The 14931-nt window shown below is 40.4% G+C and overlaps 1 protein-coding gene across 1 annotated transcript; it reads right to left on the bottom strand.

Moving 5' to 3' along the window:
• Nucleotides 1-257: 257 nt before the first annotated feature.
• On the bottom strand, nt 258-4724 carry LOC115112242 (cytochrome b5-like). Its single transcript, XM_029639171.2, has 5 exons — nt 4322-4724; nt 2867-2995; nt 2695-2721; nt 2548-2579; nt 258-2418 (listed from the first exon to the last, which is right to left on the bottom strand). The coding sequence occupies exons 1-5, from the start codon at nt 4523-4525 to the stop codon at nt 2328-2330; spliced, it is 483 nt and encodes a 160-aa protein (XP_029495031.1). The 5' UTR covers nt 4526-4724; the 3' UTR covers nt 258-2327.
• Between the last annotated feature and the right edge of the window lie 10207 nt (nt 4725-14931).

The raw sequence follows: 14931 nt of genomic DNA, 5'->3' as shown, positions 1-14931 counted from the left end.
TTGAAAGTGTCTAAATGGAATTGGTTGGTTATCATATGTACAAATCAGTATTATGTCTTGGGCAGATTGTTTTCAGGTGCTCCACAAGTTGAAATATTAAATATATGGTTGACATATACCAATTAAAATTGGTACTGCAATTGAATATCCACATATGCTTTCAAGTACAGCTGTTTATCCACAATTCCCAGATACAGATTTACACTTAAAAATGTCACAGTGGCACCAACACTAATAAACAGACAGCTAACACAATACGAATATAAAAGTGTTTTATGCCTTCAAGAGTACACTTTTAGTCCAATCATTAGAATTCAACAACACTCACTACATAGGGCAGTATTTTTTAATTGCTAATGGATGTGCATAGGAAGAGACAAAAATATATCCTGCACAATGTGTGTAATGCAATAGAATTAATCCAGGTTATAATATATATAACACACACCAATGATCTCATACTTAATGATTTTTAAAGCATAGTATCACCAAAATAAATGCTTAAAAGTAACTAGAAAAGGGGGAGTTGGGGATAAGTACATTTCACTTTTAAATAATATCAATTTAACTTATCAATACCACATCAAGAGAATATACATGGTGTGGAGCCTTTGTATGGCAAAATATAGATATTCCGAGAACGAGGCCTACTCAATCAGTCGATGCATGCATGCAACGCAATTAATGGCTGAACATAAACAATGTACTTTAACTATGAGGCATACTGTTCAATCAAGTCATTGGTTCAAATCAATTATAACTTTTAAGTTTGAAATGACAAATTGCATGACAATCTATTCTCAAGCAAACAGATAGCTTTTCTTATGTTATTCAGTCACCAGATATGAAATACTAGGCAGCAGTCTGAAGACTCACGAGGAGTATGCAACTTAACCTAAACAAAAAAAAACATGCTAATCAGATTTCTCAGTGTAAGAAAACAGCATTCATTCTTATAGATATGACCCCATAGGTTGCCATGCTCTACTACACACAAATATATTTATACTTCCTAGACCTAGAGCATAGAGATGGTGGGGTTAGCCACTAAACATGTCTGAACAAACAGAGAGAAATACAGAGAGCTCTAAAAGTTTTGGGACAGCAAAGTCCCAATTTTTCTGTTCTTTTGAAATGCTAAGGACTATGAGGTTAAAGTGTAGACTTTTGTTATACATAGTCTCCCCCCATTTTAGGGGACTAAAAGTATTGGGACAAATGTGTTGGATGCATTTGCTGTTTGTTTCGGTTGTGTTTCAGATTATTTTGTGCCTATGGTAGCATCCATTAATGTGGATGCTATCATGACTATGGATAATCCTGAATGAATTGTGAATAATGATGAGAAAGTTAGATGCACAAATATATCGCCCCCCAAAATGCTAACCTCCTGTTATTCTAATGGTGAGAGGTTAGCATGTCTTGGGGGTAAAATGTGTATTTCTCACTCATTCACGATTTAATGAGAATTATCCGTAATCATGGTAGCATTCACATTAATGTAGATGTGTTTAGAAACGTACTATATTCTTATTTACAATAAAAGTGACTCCGAAATTGCACAATAATACACTATATACCATTCATCCCTATTGGGTACAAAACAATCTGATACACAACCAAAACAAACAAATGCATCCAACAAATTTGTAGAATCACAAGCTTAATGTAGTCATTGCGTGCTATGAATATGGGACCAAATACTTCACTTTTTACAACTTTAATACACAAGTGAATTTGTCCCATTTGGTCTCCTAAAATGGGGGGACTATGTACAAAAAGTGTTTTAATTTCTAAACAGTTCACCCGATATGGATGAAAATACCCTGACAGTCTGCACCTTAACCACATACTCATTGTATCATTTAAAATCTAAAGTGCTGGAGTAGAGCCAAAACAACAAAAATCACTGTCCCAATACTCTTGGAGCCCACTGTAAACGTCCCACAAAGCAGATAGCGACAAGAGTTTGCAGATATACATTACAGTTGAGATCACTTGCATATGAATAACTAACTTAAAAAGACACCACATAATAAGTATCAAAAGGCAGAGTGGGTAAACAATATGAATAGATTAGAAAACAATTTAGCGAGACTGAGGGCAGAAAGTTTCCAGATGCATGTTGGGTGAGGTCTAGAAAAGAAAGCAGAGGGGCAAGGAGATTGTTTTATCCTTTCCCTCCCTTTCCTTCAAGGTGAGGGCACTGTGTGAGTTGAGTGGGACGCACCTCTGAAAAGTTGTGTACGTTCAATGCAAGGGGGGTTTGGTCAAACATGTCAAGGCCTCCAGACAGAAAGAATGAGAAGCGACGACAGCGTCAGGGCTCAGGAAGACTTGCGCTCCAGCATGTAGTATCGATACATGATACCCACAACAACTGCAGCTATGGCAGGTATCAACCATGTGGTCCACGAGCTGGAGAAAGACAGAGAGCACTTCAACATTCAGCCAGGGAACAAACACAGCTCAGTGAAGAATGATTAGGAGACAGAATACTTCGTCAATGCAAATGGAATAATCAAATTCGTATCGCTTATGACTGACCTCGAGCCATCTCCTGTTGTAATGAATTCTTCCTGTGGGAGAATTTTTGTTGTTGTTGATAAAACAAAGTTCAAGAGTTAGCATTAGTAAAATAGGTGTTACATTATTATAAAACATTTTTACAGAACATTTACTTGAATACTTTACCTTTGTGCCGCCCTTCTTCCGGTCATCCTAAAAAACAGGGTGAAATAATCATTTACACACTTTTACGATCAGAATAAATCATGGCACAGATTAGTTTTTTGTTCCATCATTAATCAAAAACTATGTTTCAATGATTGAGAGTTCAACAGTTGAGAGAAAGCAATCTCTGTACCATATGGAGCTCCCCAATATAGTACTGGATAAGCAACTCTCTGGCATCTGTAGAGTGACCAACATCCTCGAAGCTCTCTGTGGCATCTGCACCTGCCTGCTCCACCAGAACCTCCTCTCCTCCTGGATGCTGGAAACACAGAAACAAGTGGTAGACTTAATTTCATCATGATCTGTCACTACCGACAGTTACTGCATGGTCGGAACTAGAAGGATTTCGCTACACATCTACACAAGTATTTCGCTACACATCTTCTAACCATGTGTATGTGACAAATAAAATTTGATTTGAATGTAATCACAGACTACACAATTACAGTATAATGTCCTACATGACATGGATGGCTGGCTTATGTCAACCTAAATGTCAATATGATAAACGTGTTAAATAAAGCTCTGGACTCTTAATTATCTGATATCCTGAAATGATTATGTATTGGCATATTATAGGGATAGATTGCTTCATTAAAAATGGTTAAAGCTCCAATGTCAACTTTTTTGTTGGCAGGCTCACTCTTTGAAGGTAAACATATCTTACAGTGTGGTGTGGTTTCACAAATACAGCCCTGATAATAACACATGAAAGAGGTCATGCCAAAGATACTTGTAACTAACCCCTTTAATCTTAACCTGAAATCCAGAACCTGTACCATTAGCAAAAAGTGTTTAGCATGACATGGAGTGGAACGATAGCTAAACAGACTGGTACCCCATGCTACTTTCATTGTGGTCATGCTGTGCCATTGGCATTGTATTTCGACCTTTTTTCCCATTATACCTTTAATAGATGGTTGGTTGCGCAACTTTAGGCGACTGACCTCGCCCTAGCTACTTTTGTAACCTTTGCCAAGTGGACTAAAGTCCCAATGTGGTAGTTATAGCTACAGTAAGAGGACCAGGCAAGTGTGAACTACCTATCGAACAATTAGGAGTGGTCGTGAAAAAATGTTACAAAATTATTTTGGGCCAATTAAGCTAGCAAACTAGTTACGTGAGCTAGCTAACGCTACGCTAGGTATGTTCCATAATAATGCATATCCAGTCCAGGTGCAACATTACACCGTCTCTGTTAATATTATTGGGAATATGCAGGTAGACACATATCATACACAGTTAAATTAGCCACATTAACTAGCTAGTTAAACTGGCAAAACACACACTAGCCAAAATAGCAAATGCTATTGCTGGCAAGCTGCCTCCATCAGCATGTGTTGACTGAGCGTTAAATAACGTTCGGATATGGTAACTAGCTAGAAAGACCCAGACCTTCACATATGTGCATTGTTACGTAGATAGACAACTAACTATCTAGCTAGACGTTTGGTTGGCGAGAACCTAAATTAATTTGAAACCAGGCAACGGAGACCAATATTCCTAGCTGACGTTAGCTAGTAACGTTAGTGTCGTAGCTAATTCTATTCAGCTAACGTTAGCATGGGTGGTATTTTGATCATACCTCCGCCAGGAAACTGGTGATGTTATACACTTTATCGTGGATGATAAGCCATGTGTCCTTGCTCATATTATGAGCGTTTATTTCTTCCAATGTGTAGTATTTCACATCGCTATCTGTTGTCTTTTCTGCGGTGTGATTCACATCCCCCATACTGTTAGCAGCACCATTTGTGTTGATCATGTTCTCGTTAATTTCCTCGCCCATTATCTATTTTAACACTATTTGCCTAGCTAGCTAAGTCCCTCAGTTACACTTTGATTATCCAACGTTGAATCGTATGCTGTAGAGTTTAAGACAGCATGAAGGTTCGTGTATCCAATGTGGACTGCCTTAGCAACGCATAAGCCCGAATTTCCCCTTTGCAACCGGCATATCGTTACATCAGCAGACATGCGGAAAGAACCAATGATTTCATTCCGGTGTCACCTTCCAATGAACATGTATTGACTTTTAGACAAGTAACCAATGAAAGGCAACATTGTAGAATTGTAACCAATCACAGGTGACCTTTAGATGATCATGAGACCTCGTCAATTAGCATGTTCATGGAAGAGTTAGATCAAGTATTTTACATTACTCACATATCAAATCAGTTTTACTGCTCCTTTGAAATGTCATTGGATTTGGCTAATGATCAATGCAATTCCATCCTGCATACTGTCAGTAGTGTTGTTTTTGAGTAGGTTACACTTCCAACCTCACCCACTGAAGTGATGTCTATGTACACTGAACAAAAGTATAAACACAACATTAAACCATTTCTAAGATTTTACTGAGTTACAGTTCATATAAGGAAATCAGTCAATGGAAATACATTCATTAGTCCCTAATCCATGGATTTCTCATGACTGGGAATACATACAGCATGCATCTGTTGGTCAAAAAATACATAAAAAATGTACAAAAATAGGGGTGTTGATCAGAAATCCTTTGCATACACTTAATCAGGCTGTTGATTGTGGCCTGTGGAATGTTGTCCCACTCCTCTTCAATGGCTGTGCAAAGTTGCTGGATATTGGCGGAAACTGGAACCAGCTGTCGTATACATTGATCCAGAGCAACCCAAACAGGCTCAATGAGTGACATGTCTGGTGAGTATACAGGCCATGGAAGAACTGGGACATTTTCAGTTTCCAGGAATTTTGTGCAGATCCTTGTGAAATTGGGCTGTCCACTATTATGCTGAAACATGAGGCAATTGCTGCGGATGAATGGCACGACAATGGTAAGGACGACAAGCACGCAGATGAACTTCCCTGAGACGGTTTCTGACAGTTTGTGCAGAAATTCTGTGCAAACTCACAGTTTCATCAGCTGTCCGGGTGGCTGATCTCAGACGATCCTGCAGGTGAAGAAGCCGGATGTGGAGGTCCTGGGCTGGCGTGGTTACATGTGGTCTGCGGGTGTGAGGCCGATTGGACGTATTGCCAAATTCTCTAAAACGACATTGGATGCTTATGTTAGATAAATGAACATTAAATTCTCTAGCAACAGCTCTGGTGGACGTTCCTGTAGTCAGCATGCTAATTGCATTCTCCCTCAAAACTTGAAACATCTGTGGCATTGTGTTGTATGACAAAACTGCACATGGATTACCTTGGCAAAGGAGAAATACTCACTAACAGGGATGTAAAACAAATTTGTGCCCAACATTTTTGTGCTTATGGAAAAATTATGGGATCTTTTATTTCAGCTCATTAAACATTTTTTTTATATATTTTTTTTATTTAACCTTTATTTAACTAGGCAAGTCAGTTAAGAACAATTTTTTTTTTACAATGACAGCCTATGGAAACAACACTTTACATGTGTTTATATTTTTGTTCAGTGTAGTATGTTTCTCTGCATCCAGTGATAAGGAGGCAGAGGGAGGCTACATGTGCAACATTGACATGCTGGTTAAGGGGGGCACTGACAGGAGTGTAGCAGAGTTTTTATCAGGCCTGCCTGATAACATACACAGAGACGTCATGCATTACTGTCATCTCATCACCAATGTAGACCACACCATGCAAACATTGCTCTGAGTTTGAACTAATAGCACCTGATAATGTAGTAACCTGAATAGGAATTCAAAAAACATAATGTAATTTTCAAGAAAACACTAAATACTTCCACTTATATCATGCATTTCATCCTATAAATATATTGTAGCAATACTTGCTATATGAGCCACGTTACAATTCCCACCTAGTTGGTTAAACCTATTTGCGTGATGTGTAAAATGTTTTCCTTCCACGCCAGTGACCCAGGTTTGCTTCCCTGCCATTCACTACACTGGTGTCAGAAGTGGGATGGCGTCATTAGGCTATCGAAATGCACGGGCAGACGTGTGAAGGGGTTTGAAAGAAAGTCGAAGCACCGGGTCGTGCCTTCCTGTTCGAAAGGAGGCAGTGTAGCAATCCATGTTATATGAGCTAAGTTACAATTCCCATCAAGTGTGTTTACCCTATTGGCACAATGTGTAGGGTGTTTGCCTTCCACGCCAGTGACCCTGGTTTGCTTCCCTGCTTCATTGCTAAGAAAAATCATGATCTTCACATGCTACACAAGATGGCAGTAAGCTAATACCCTTTGGCACCTGTGTCTAAACTAAAGACCAAACACCTTGAACTTGTGGATTTATTTTGCTTTGTTCACAGAGGTCCTTCTTGGGTCATCATTGCACTATTCAATATGTGTACAGATGTAGGATCTTAATTTTAGCTAGTTTGCTACAGCAGGAAAATAATCCTGCAGCAAAAGGAAATATGAATTATGTGGTTTACAATTAATTGTATTTATTGTAGGGGTTGATACATTAATTAGGGCAAATCAAGTCTGACATTTTAAAGTGGGAATTACAAACTTTAGAAAACTTTTAAACCTTGAATACACCACAAGTTTGCAATTCCTGCTGTACAGGAAAATTCTCAGCAACAAAAGTGATCAAATTAAGATCCTACATCTGTATGGCATGATATGAAGTGTGTAAGAATGGCAGTGCCAAACCATACATACAGAATATCAACAAATAACAGAAACATGGGTCAGTCTCGTCAACCTCTTGTATGAAATATCTCCCTTGAAAATATCTACTCTAATGTTGAGTAAAATTAAGCCTCCCATAAACTGGAGGACATTCTTTCAGTCCTTCAAATGCACTTATTTCAAAATAACACATTCACCTAATCTCCAGCAGATAGGCTGTTTGCATCTACAACCAGGGAATATCTTTGGGGAGGGGTCTGAGTTCTCTCTTGAGCTGTATCCACATCCCAGGGGGCCCCGTGTTAGACACCTCGATAACAGAAGGAACATTGGTGGGAGTGGAGCAACAGCAGAGTGAGCAACATTTGGAGCCAGCCAGCAGCTGTCTTGTTCTAGCCCTCACAGAATAATTGCTCTCACTAGGGGGAAAAAGGCATTCCTGTGTCACCAAAGACCACACCCTGAGACATAATCTGTGCAATTAGGCCTGCCCTCGGGCAGGTAGATACTGGTCTAGAGGTTGACTGGCTGCCAGCAGAATCACAAGACAAGACATTTCATATTCTTCTAGAGTTTGTCACAAACCAGCTCGAAGTTCGTAACAAAATGGAGACATTGTGGAGCCAAGGAACAACAAAGTATATTTATTAAATAAAGTAAACTAAATACAATTAACAATGGTGTGTGTGTAATCTGTAGTGTTTTTTATTTATTTATTTATTACCCATTTTTCTCCGCAATTTCGTGGTATCCAATTGTTAGTAGCTACTATCTTGTCTCATTGCTACAACTCCCATACGGGCTCGGGAGAGATGAAGGTTGAAAGTCATGCGTCCTCCGATACACAACCCAACCAAGCCACTATGCCTCTTAACACAGCGCGCATCCAACCCGGGAAGCCAGCCGCACCAACACCGTGCACCTGGCAACCTTGGTTAGCATGCACTGCGCCCGGCCTGCCACAGGAGTCGCTGGTGAACGATGAGACAAGGATATCCCTACCGGCCAAACCCTTCCTAACCCGGACGACGCTAGGCCAATTGTGCGTCGCCCCACGGACCTCCCGGTCGTGGCTGGTTACGACAGAGCCTGGGCGCGAACCCAGAGTCTCTGGTGGCACAGCTGGTGCTGCAGTACAGCGCCCTTAACCGCTGGTTAAAAATTTTGGGGTAGCCTTCCACAAGCTTCCCACAATAAGTTGGGTGCATTTTGGCCCATTCCTACTGACAGAATTGGTGTAACTGAGTCAGGTTTGTAGGCCTCCTTGCTCGCACAAGCTTTTTCAGTTCTGCACACAAATTTGCTATAGAATTGAGGTCAGGGCTTTGTGATGGCCACTCCAATTCCTTGACTTTGTTGTCCTTAAGCCATTTTGTCACATCTTTGGAAGTATGCTTGGTGTCATTGTCTATTTGGAAGACCCATTTGCAACCAAGCATTAACTTCCTGACTGATGTCTTGAGATGTTGCTTCAATATATCCACATAATTTTCCTGCCTCATGACGCCATTTATTTTGTGAAGTGCACCAGTCCCTCCTGCAGCAAAGCACCCTCACAATATGATGCTGCCACCCCCATGCTTCACGGTTGGGATGGTGTTCTTCGGCATGCAAGCCTCCCCCTTTTTCCTCCAAACATAACGATGGTCAATATGGCCAAACAGTTCTATTTTTGTTTCATCAGACCAGAGGACATTTCTCCAAAAAGTATGATATTTGTCCCCATGTGCAGTTGCAAACTGTAGTCTGGCTTTTTTTATGGCGGTTTTGGAGCAGTGGCTTCTTCCTTGCTGAGCGGCCTCGATATAGGGCCCGAGCCCGTACGGGATTTATAGCGATGAGACAAGATAGTAGCTACTACAACAATTGGACACCACGAAAATTGGGGAGAAAAAGGGGTAAAAATTCAACAAAAAAATCACAAAAAAAATCATAATCAGGTGTGGCACAAACATAAAACATGATGACCACTCTACAGAATGTGACAAGTAGACAAAGAGAAACGATGACATGGACATGGACAGAACTCCAGCTACATTGAGTTTACATGTTAACTGGAAGGCTGGATACCAGATTAGTCATTTTTCTGTGCATAAATCTGTACATTGTTGTCTCAGTTTACCTTCAGTTCTTACAACCGACTGTCACCATAAAGGTGTTGAGAGAGAGCCATATGATCACGTCACACATTGTGGAACCTACTGTATATATCGGTAGGCCAATATGCATGAACACTAGATGGCACTACAAGGTCAAGCTGATGCTGCCAACTTTTCTCCCAGTCGCATCAATTGTTCAATTTTCTGTGAAGAGGAAGAACTGAAAAGGAATCAAATACAAAATGCACATGGTTGATTTGATTCACGCATCCAGATTCATTATTCCTATTTATAATATATTAATCAAAGGAACACCACTCAGCATGTCCAGGGGGCACGGAAGTGAACACAGTGGGTGGTGTCACATGATGGGAGAGACATTAAACACCAAACCAAAACAGCAATAACAAACAACAACCAACAAGGACTATCATGATGGATAATTGGCGGAAACATTTGCATGATAAGGTTTTCGATGCCACGAGAAATCCTCTTTGCCATCTAATGACAAAATTGCTATGTGCCCCATTGACAGTAGCCTATTCCTTAAAGCAGGTCATTTGATGACAACATTCTATCTGTTACCTCCTTTATCTTGCCTTTCCATGGATTTACACTATGCACATAGCAGATTCTTTGGACCAGACAGATGGTGGTGTTTATACACAGAAAATTGGACAGCGATTTCCCTGCTCTGTTTCTCTCTGTGTCTATCTGCCATGTGGAGTGGGTATTTACATCATTTATTCTGGTCAGACTGACTGGGACTTAAGAGCAACAACAGTTGCATCCACGGCCCTTGCATAATCTTCCATTTGGTTACACAGCTGTCGACACTGTCAATCATTGCACTATATCTCAACCCAACCTGTTGTATGTCAACAACTTATTTGCAGTATAGTTCTGTATTCAATATGTGTATTTATAGAGGAACAATATACAGTATCTAGACTGGAGCGCTGATGCCCCATATATCGCCCCTGAGACAAACATACTATATTTTTCTGACAGGTTTTCAAAGTCAACATTGCAAAGAAGAACAAAAACAGTATTCCCCTAGCTATGAGACATGTTCAATAGCCACATGCTGCATGAAGGGAGTGTCTGTCAGCCTGATATTAATTGTATGGTAAGTCAATAGATTGGTCTGAATAAACATTTATGTGGAAAAAGCAATAGGAAAGTCGCAGAAGCAGCTCTAATATTAAAATCGAAATACTTGATTTTTGTATACCAGCATTAAACTTTCTTACTGACTCAGCTATGTAAGGTGCACTTGGCCACAGACCATTTTGTCGGCTACATTTATTCTCTGGGTTGTGGCAAAGGCAATGGGCAGGCAGTAATGTTATTGGAGATCGCAGTGCAGACTGTAGTACTATATATTTGCGGCCCGGTTGGGAGCAGATGAAGACATCAGTCCCCATGGCTGAGGCAGCTGTCACATCCATCACAGCCACTCTTCAAGGAGAGCCTCGGCTGCCAATGCAAAACATCACAATGACCACAGTGACTGACAGTCTCCGTACTATGCCAAATCCTCACCGGCTTGGAATGACCTTTTTGGCTATAAATGGAGTATTCAATATATGAATAATATGTCTAGCTGTACTGAATCTGTACTGAATCTAGCTGTATTCAATACCCAGATCCAAATGAAAATGAATTTTGGGACTATGATCAACAGATTGGACCAAAGCATGTCTATACATGTGCACGTCAAACAAACACCTGACGCATATGTTGGTATTAGTAACACTGACAGTCCTTTTAGTATTTCCACATCAGTGTTATCGACTATGACAGGCAGTGGTTAGAGACAATCAACTCTTCCTGGTAAATTACACACCTTTATCAAGGCCTTCTGTTGCTTTCGCTATTAATCAATTCTCTTCAGACTCAGAGTAATGCCGAAGAGCAAAAAACTGTAATTTATCAATAAAAACATTCCAGCGTTATGTGATGCTATTCCTTCTATATCATAGAGATACAGACTTAGAACTACTGTTTTTTCCGATACTTTCATTCAGAGCAGAATGAATGAGCGATTCATCCCACTTCATTTGAGTGGCCAAAGGACCTTCAGGGGAAAATCAAGCTTTACACTCATGTCAGATGCACACAAGATATTTCAAGGAGTGTCACAGCTTTCTTCCTGGGAAGGAGAGGCGGACCAAAACGCAGCGTGGTTATAGTTCATGGTTCTTTAATAAGAAACACTTAACATGAACACAACTACAAAACAAGAAACGTGAAAACCCGAAACAGTCCCGTGTGGCACAAACACTGACACACGAAACAATCACCCACAAAATACCCAAAGAATATGGCTGCCTAAATATGGCTCCCAATCAGAGACAACGATTAACACCTGCCTCTGATTGAGAACCAATCCAGGCAACCATAGACTTACCTAGACACCTAAAAGAACACAACCCCATAAATCTACAAAAAAACCTAGACAAGACAAAAACACATAAATCACCCATGTCACACCCTGGCCTAACCAAAATAATAAAGAAAACAAAGATAACTAAGGCCAGGGCGTGACAAGGAGAGGAACTCAAATAGCAGCCCTTGTATGAAAGGTCCACCAACACATTTCTATACTGTGCATGGAGCGAACATTTAATCAAACTGAGTGAAAGGATGAAAACACAGCATGCATACTCTCTAGCAATGGAGAGGAGCTTTAGGTGGGAGGAGCTTTAGGAGGATGGGCTCATTGTAATGACTGGAATGGAATCAATGGAACGGAGTCAAGCATGTGGTTTCCATGTGTTTGATACCATTCCAATTATTCAATTTCAGCTATTACAATGAGCCCATCCTATTATAGCCCCTTCCAGCATCAGCCACTGCTCTCTAGCCCAATATTTTGCCCAAACCCAAACCCAAGCCTGAGCCCATATCAGATATGGTGAATTTAAAATAGGTCATTGTACAGTGTCAATTTGCCAGTCTTTGTCTCATATGATGCTGATACTTGGTGAATTGTCAGATTGGAAAGGAAGTTTCCTAAGGACTATTATTCTATTATATTCTCAAATGACTGAAAACATTTGTATTCCGGCTATGACTGCAGCTGAAAAGATGTATTGTGTCAACTTTTGTGGGATAATGAGGATCCTGCTCTACTTTTCACTGGATAAATTAGATACATTCCTGAACTTGCTTATTCAAGAGGTAGTCCAGAGCTATTTCTGCCAAGTCAGAACCATGGCTGAATAACTGCATATCACCCACTACCGTGTAAGCTAGAACTACCAATGTAATTGCATTGTGAAAAATAATTTTTAATTACAGATGTCAAACAGTTTTTCATAGCTTGTTTTAAAAATGTTCAAAACTTCATTTTCAACAGTGTTTGGATTCAGTCATATTGAACTAAAATCCTCCAGAAGGGCACACAATATTGGGATGTCAGATTCATGGAGAGGTTTCAGAAATGCAATATGCGGTGTTCTTATAATACAAAGTACAATCTTACCAGTCTAACTTAGTGGTGTGTTGCCATGTCCTCAGGGTCTGCTTGTAGGCCAAGTAAAGTGTTCCTTGTTCTATAGCTTGACAGATCTGCCTTGATGTCAGAATATCAATGAAAATGCACTCTGCCATGGGAACATAGACACAGAGGGAGGAGATAAAATAACAAAAACAAACCTCCAAACACTCATGAGATAAAAACCAATTGTTTTGAGAGCTGAAACGGAACTATCCTGAAGTGCTTCCTTCCTATCAAGAATTCCTTCATAATATCTGATTAATTCAGCATGTGAACAACAGCTAAGTAATTAGCAAAGTCATAGTCTCTGGTGATGAGCTGAGCCATAGACAGACCTGTGACTGTTGACCTTTTCATTGGGATTGGAGGGATTGATGTTGTACCCAGTCATTCCCCTAGTCAATCATTGTTACAACGTGAGAGCACGGCTAATGAGAGTTATCTCTGTCAGTTCAGCAAAACCCAGCTCAGCTCTAGCATCAAATCATCTGCTGAATCCACTAAGCTACTATACACAACTTGCTCAAAAATGGCTGGAGAGACTGATAATCAGATTTAGATAATACTAATTTGATGCTGAGATGATGATGATGATGATGCATGATCATGGTTCCAATCCCCTGGCAGGGCTGCTATAGTCCCACAGTTACTGGATATCACTTTGATGGGCCTTTACTGCATCCAGAGGTCCTCTATAACCGTTCTCCTGAAGAGGACTTCACTTTAGTTTTATTGAGCCATAAAGAAAATCAATGTCTTCAATCTATATAGACGTATAACCCAATATGACCACCTTGACGTATAGTCCATGACAAAGTAGCAGTCTGAAGGGCCTGTAAGGATGATCAACGGAGGGTAACCCTGAGTGGTGTGGGAGCCGTCCTGTGAAATAGATCTAATCTTACTATAGTAAGAGCATTATGTTCAGGCCCTGCTGCTTTATCTGCTCTTCCTTTGCCCATTTCAGAAGCAGTGAAATGGCTATAGTTTTAATCTGCCAGCCTCTGCACTGCTTTGATGGTGCTCCCCTTCACATCCCATAATAAGCGGAGGCTGCACTGTGCTGAACAGCACAGTAGGTGCACAGGGAGGGATCATCATCAGGATGTGTGGGGTTGCTTAAGAATTACTCCTAAAGTAAATCCATGTTACTGGCAGCTGCTACTTTCTTATCTGCTTAATCAAAATGTTCTACTTACTTACAGTATACCTAGGGCTTGATTTAATCTTTCAACACTGTGCAATGTTACTCAGTACTGCATGCAACCATATGCAACATTTTGCAATTAATTAACATTAGCCCAATTCTGTGACAGAACTAGCACGCGACTGTTCAATAAAACTGAATAGTTTGAATTCAGAAGTGGTGAAACATTTCATCCATGGATACTAGCTGGAGGAAAATCTGTATCTGTATCTGTAAATGGTTGTTCTTTGTTGAGAACATCAGAACTTTCCCTGACAAAATAGCCCCCCGCTGTATGGCTGAGTGCCCGTGTGTCATTCCATAACATCACAGAGACCCAACCACACTGTCTGTCAAGCTGGCACCTCCTACCCTGCCGTCAGCAGCCTGAAAGTCTTTAGACAAAAGGCGCTATAAGCATGCAGCTGTGCTCTCCTCCACAGCTCTGACAGACAACAGGCTCATGCCACAGCCGTGTGAAGCTTATCAAAGAGGAAATTAGAGGGGGAGGATAGTGTTTGCACGAGCTGTCCCTGCTAAGTAAACTGATGTTTTTAATTTCAATGTTTCTGACACCTCCCTTTGTGAACATATAGAATAAGCACAAAAGTGCAGGCAGAGGTAATGTCTGGCTGCATTTAGACAGGCAGCCCAATTCTGATATACTTTTCACTAATTGGTCTTTGAAAAAGCTCTGAAAAATATCTGATGTCAAACAGATCTATTGGGATTGGTCAAAAGACCAATTAGTGGAAAAAATATAAAATTGGGCTGCCTGTCTAAATGCAGCCTTTGTAGACTGAGAGGGTAATGGACTAAAGAGTCTAGACTGATGGGTCGAAGCTGAAAA

Source organism: Oncorhynchus nerka, linkage group LG27 (genome assembly GCF_034236695.1).
Source record: "Oncorhynchus nerka isolate Pitt River linkage group LG27, Oner_Uvic_2.0, whole genome shotgun sequence".
Lineage (NCBI taxonomy): Eukaryota > Metazoa > Chordata > Actinopteri > Salmoniformes > Salmonidae > Oncorhynchus > Oncorhynchus nerka.
This window is presented reverse-complemented; position numbering and strand designations above follow the sequence as displayed.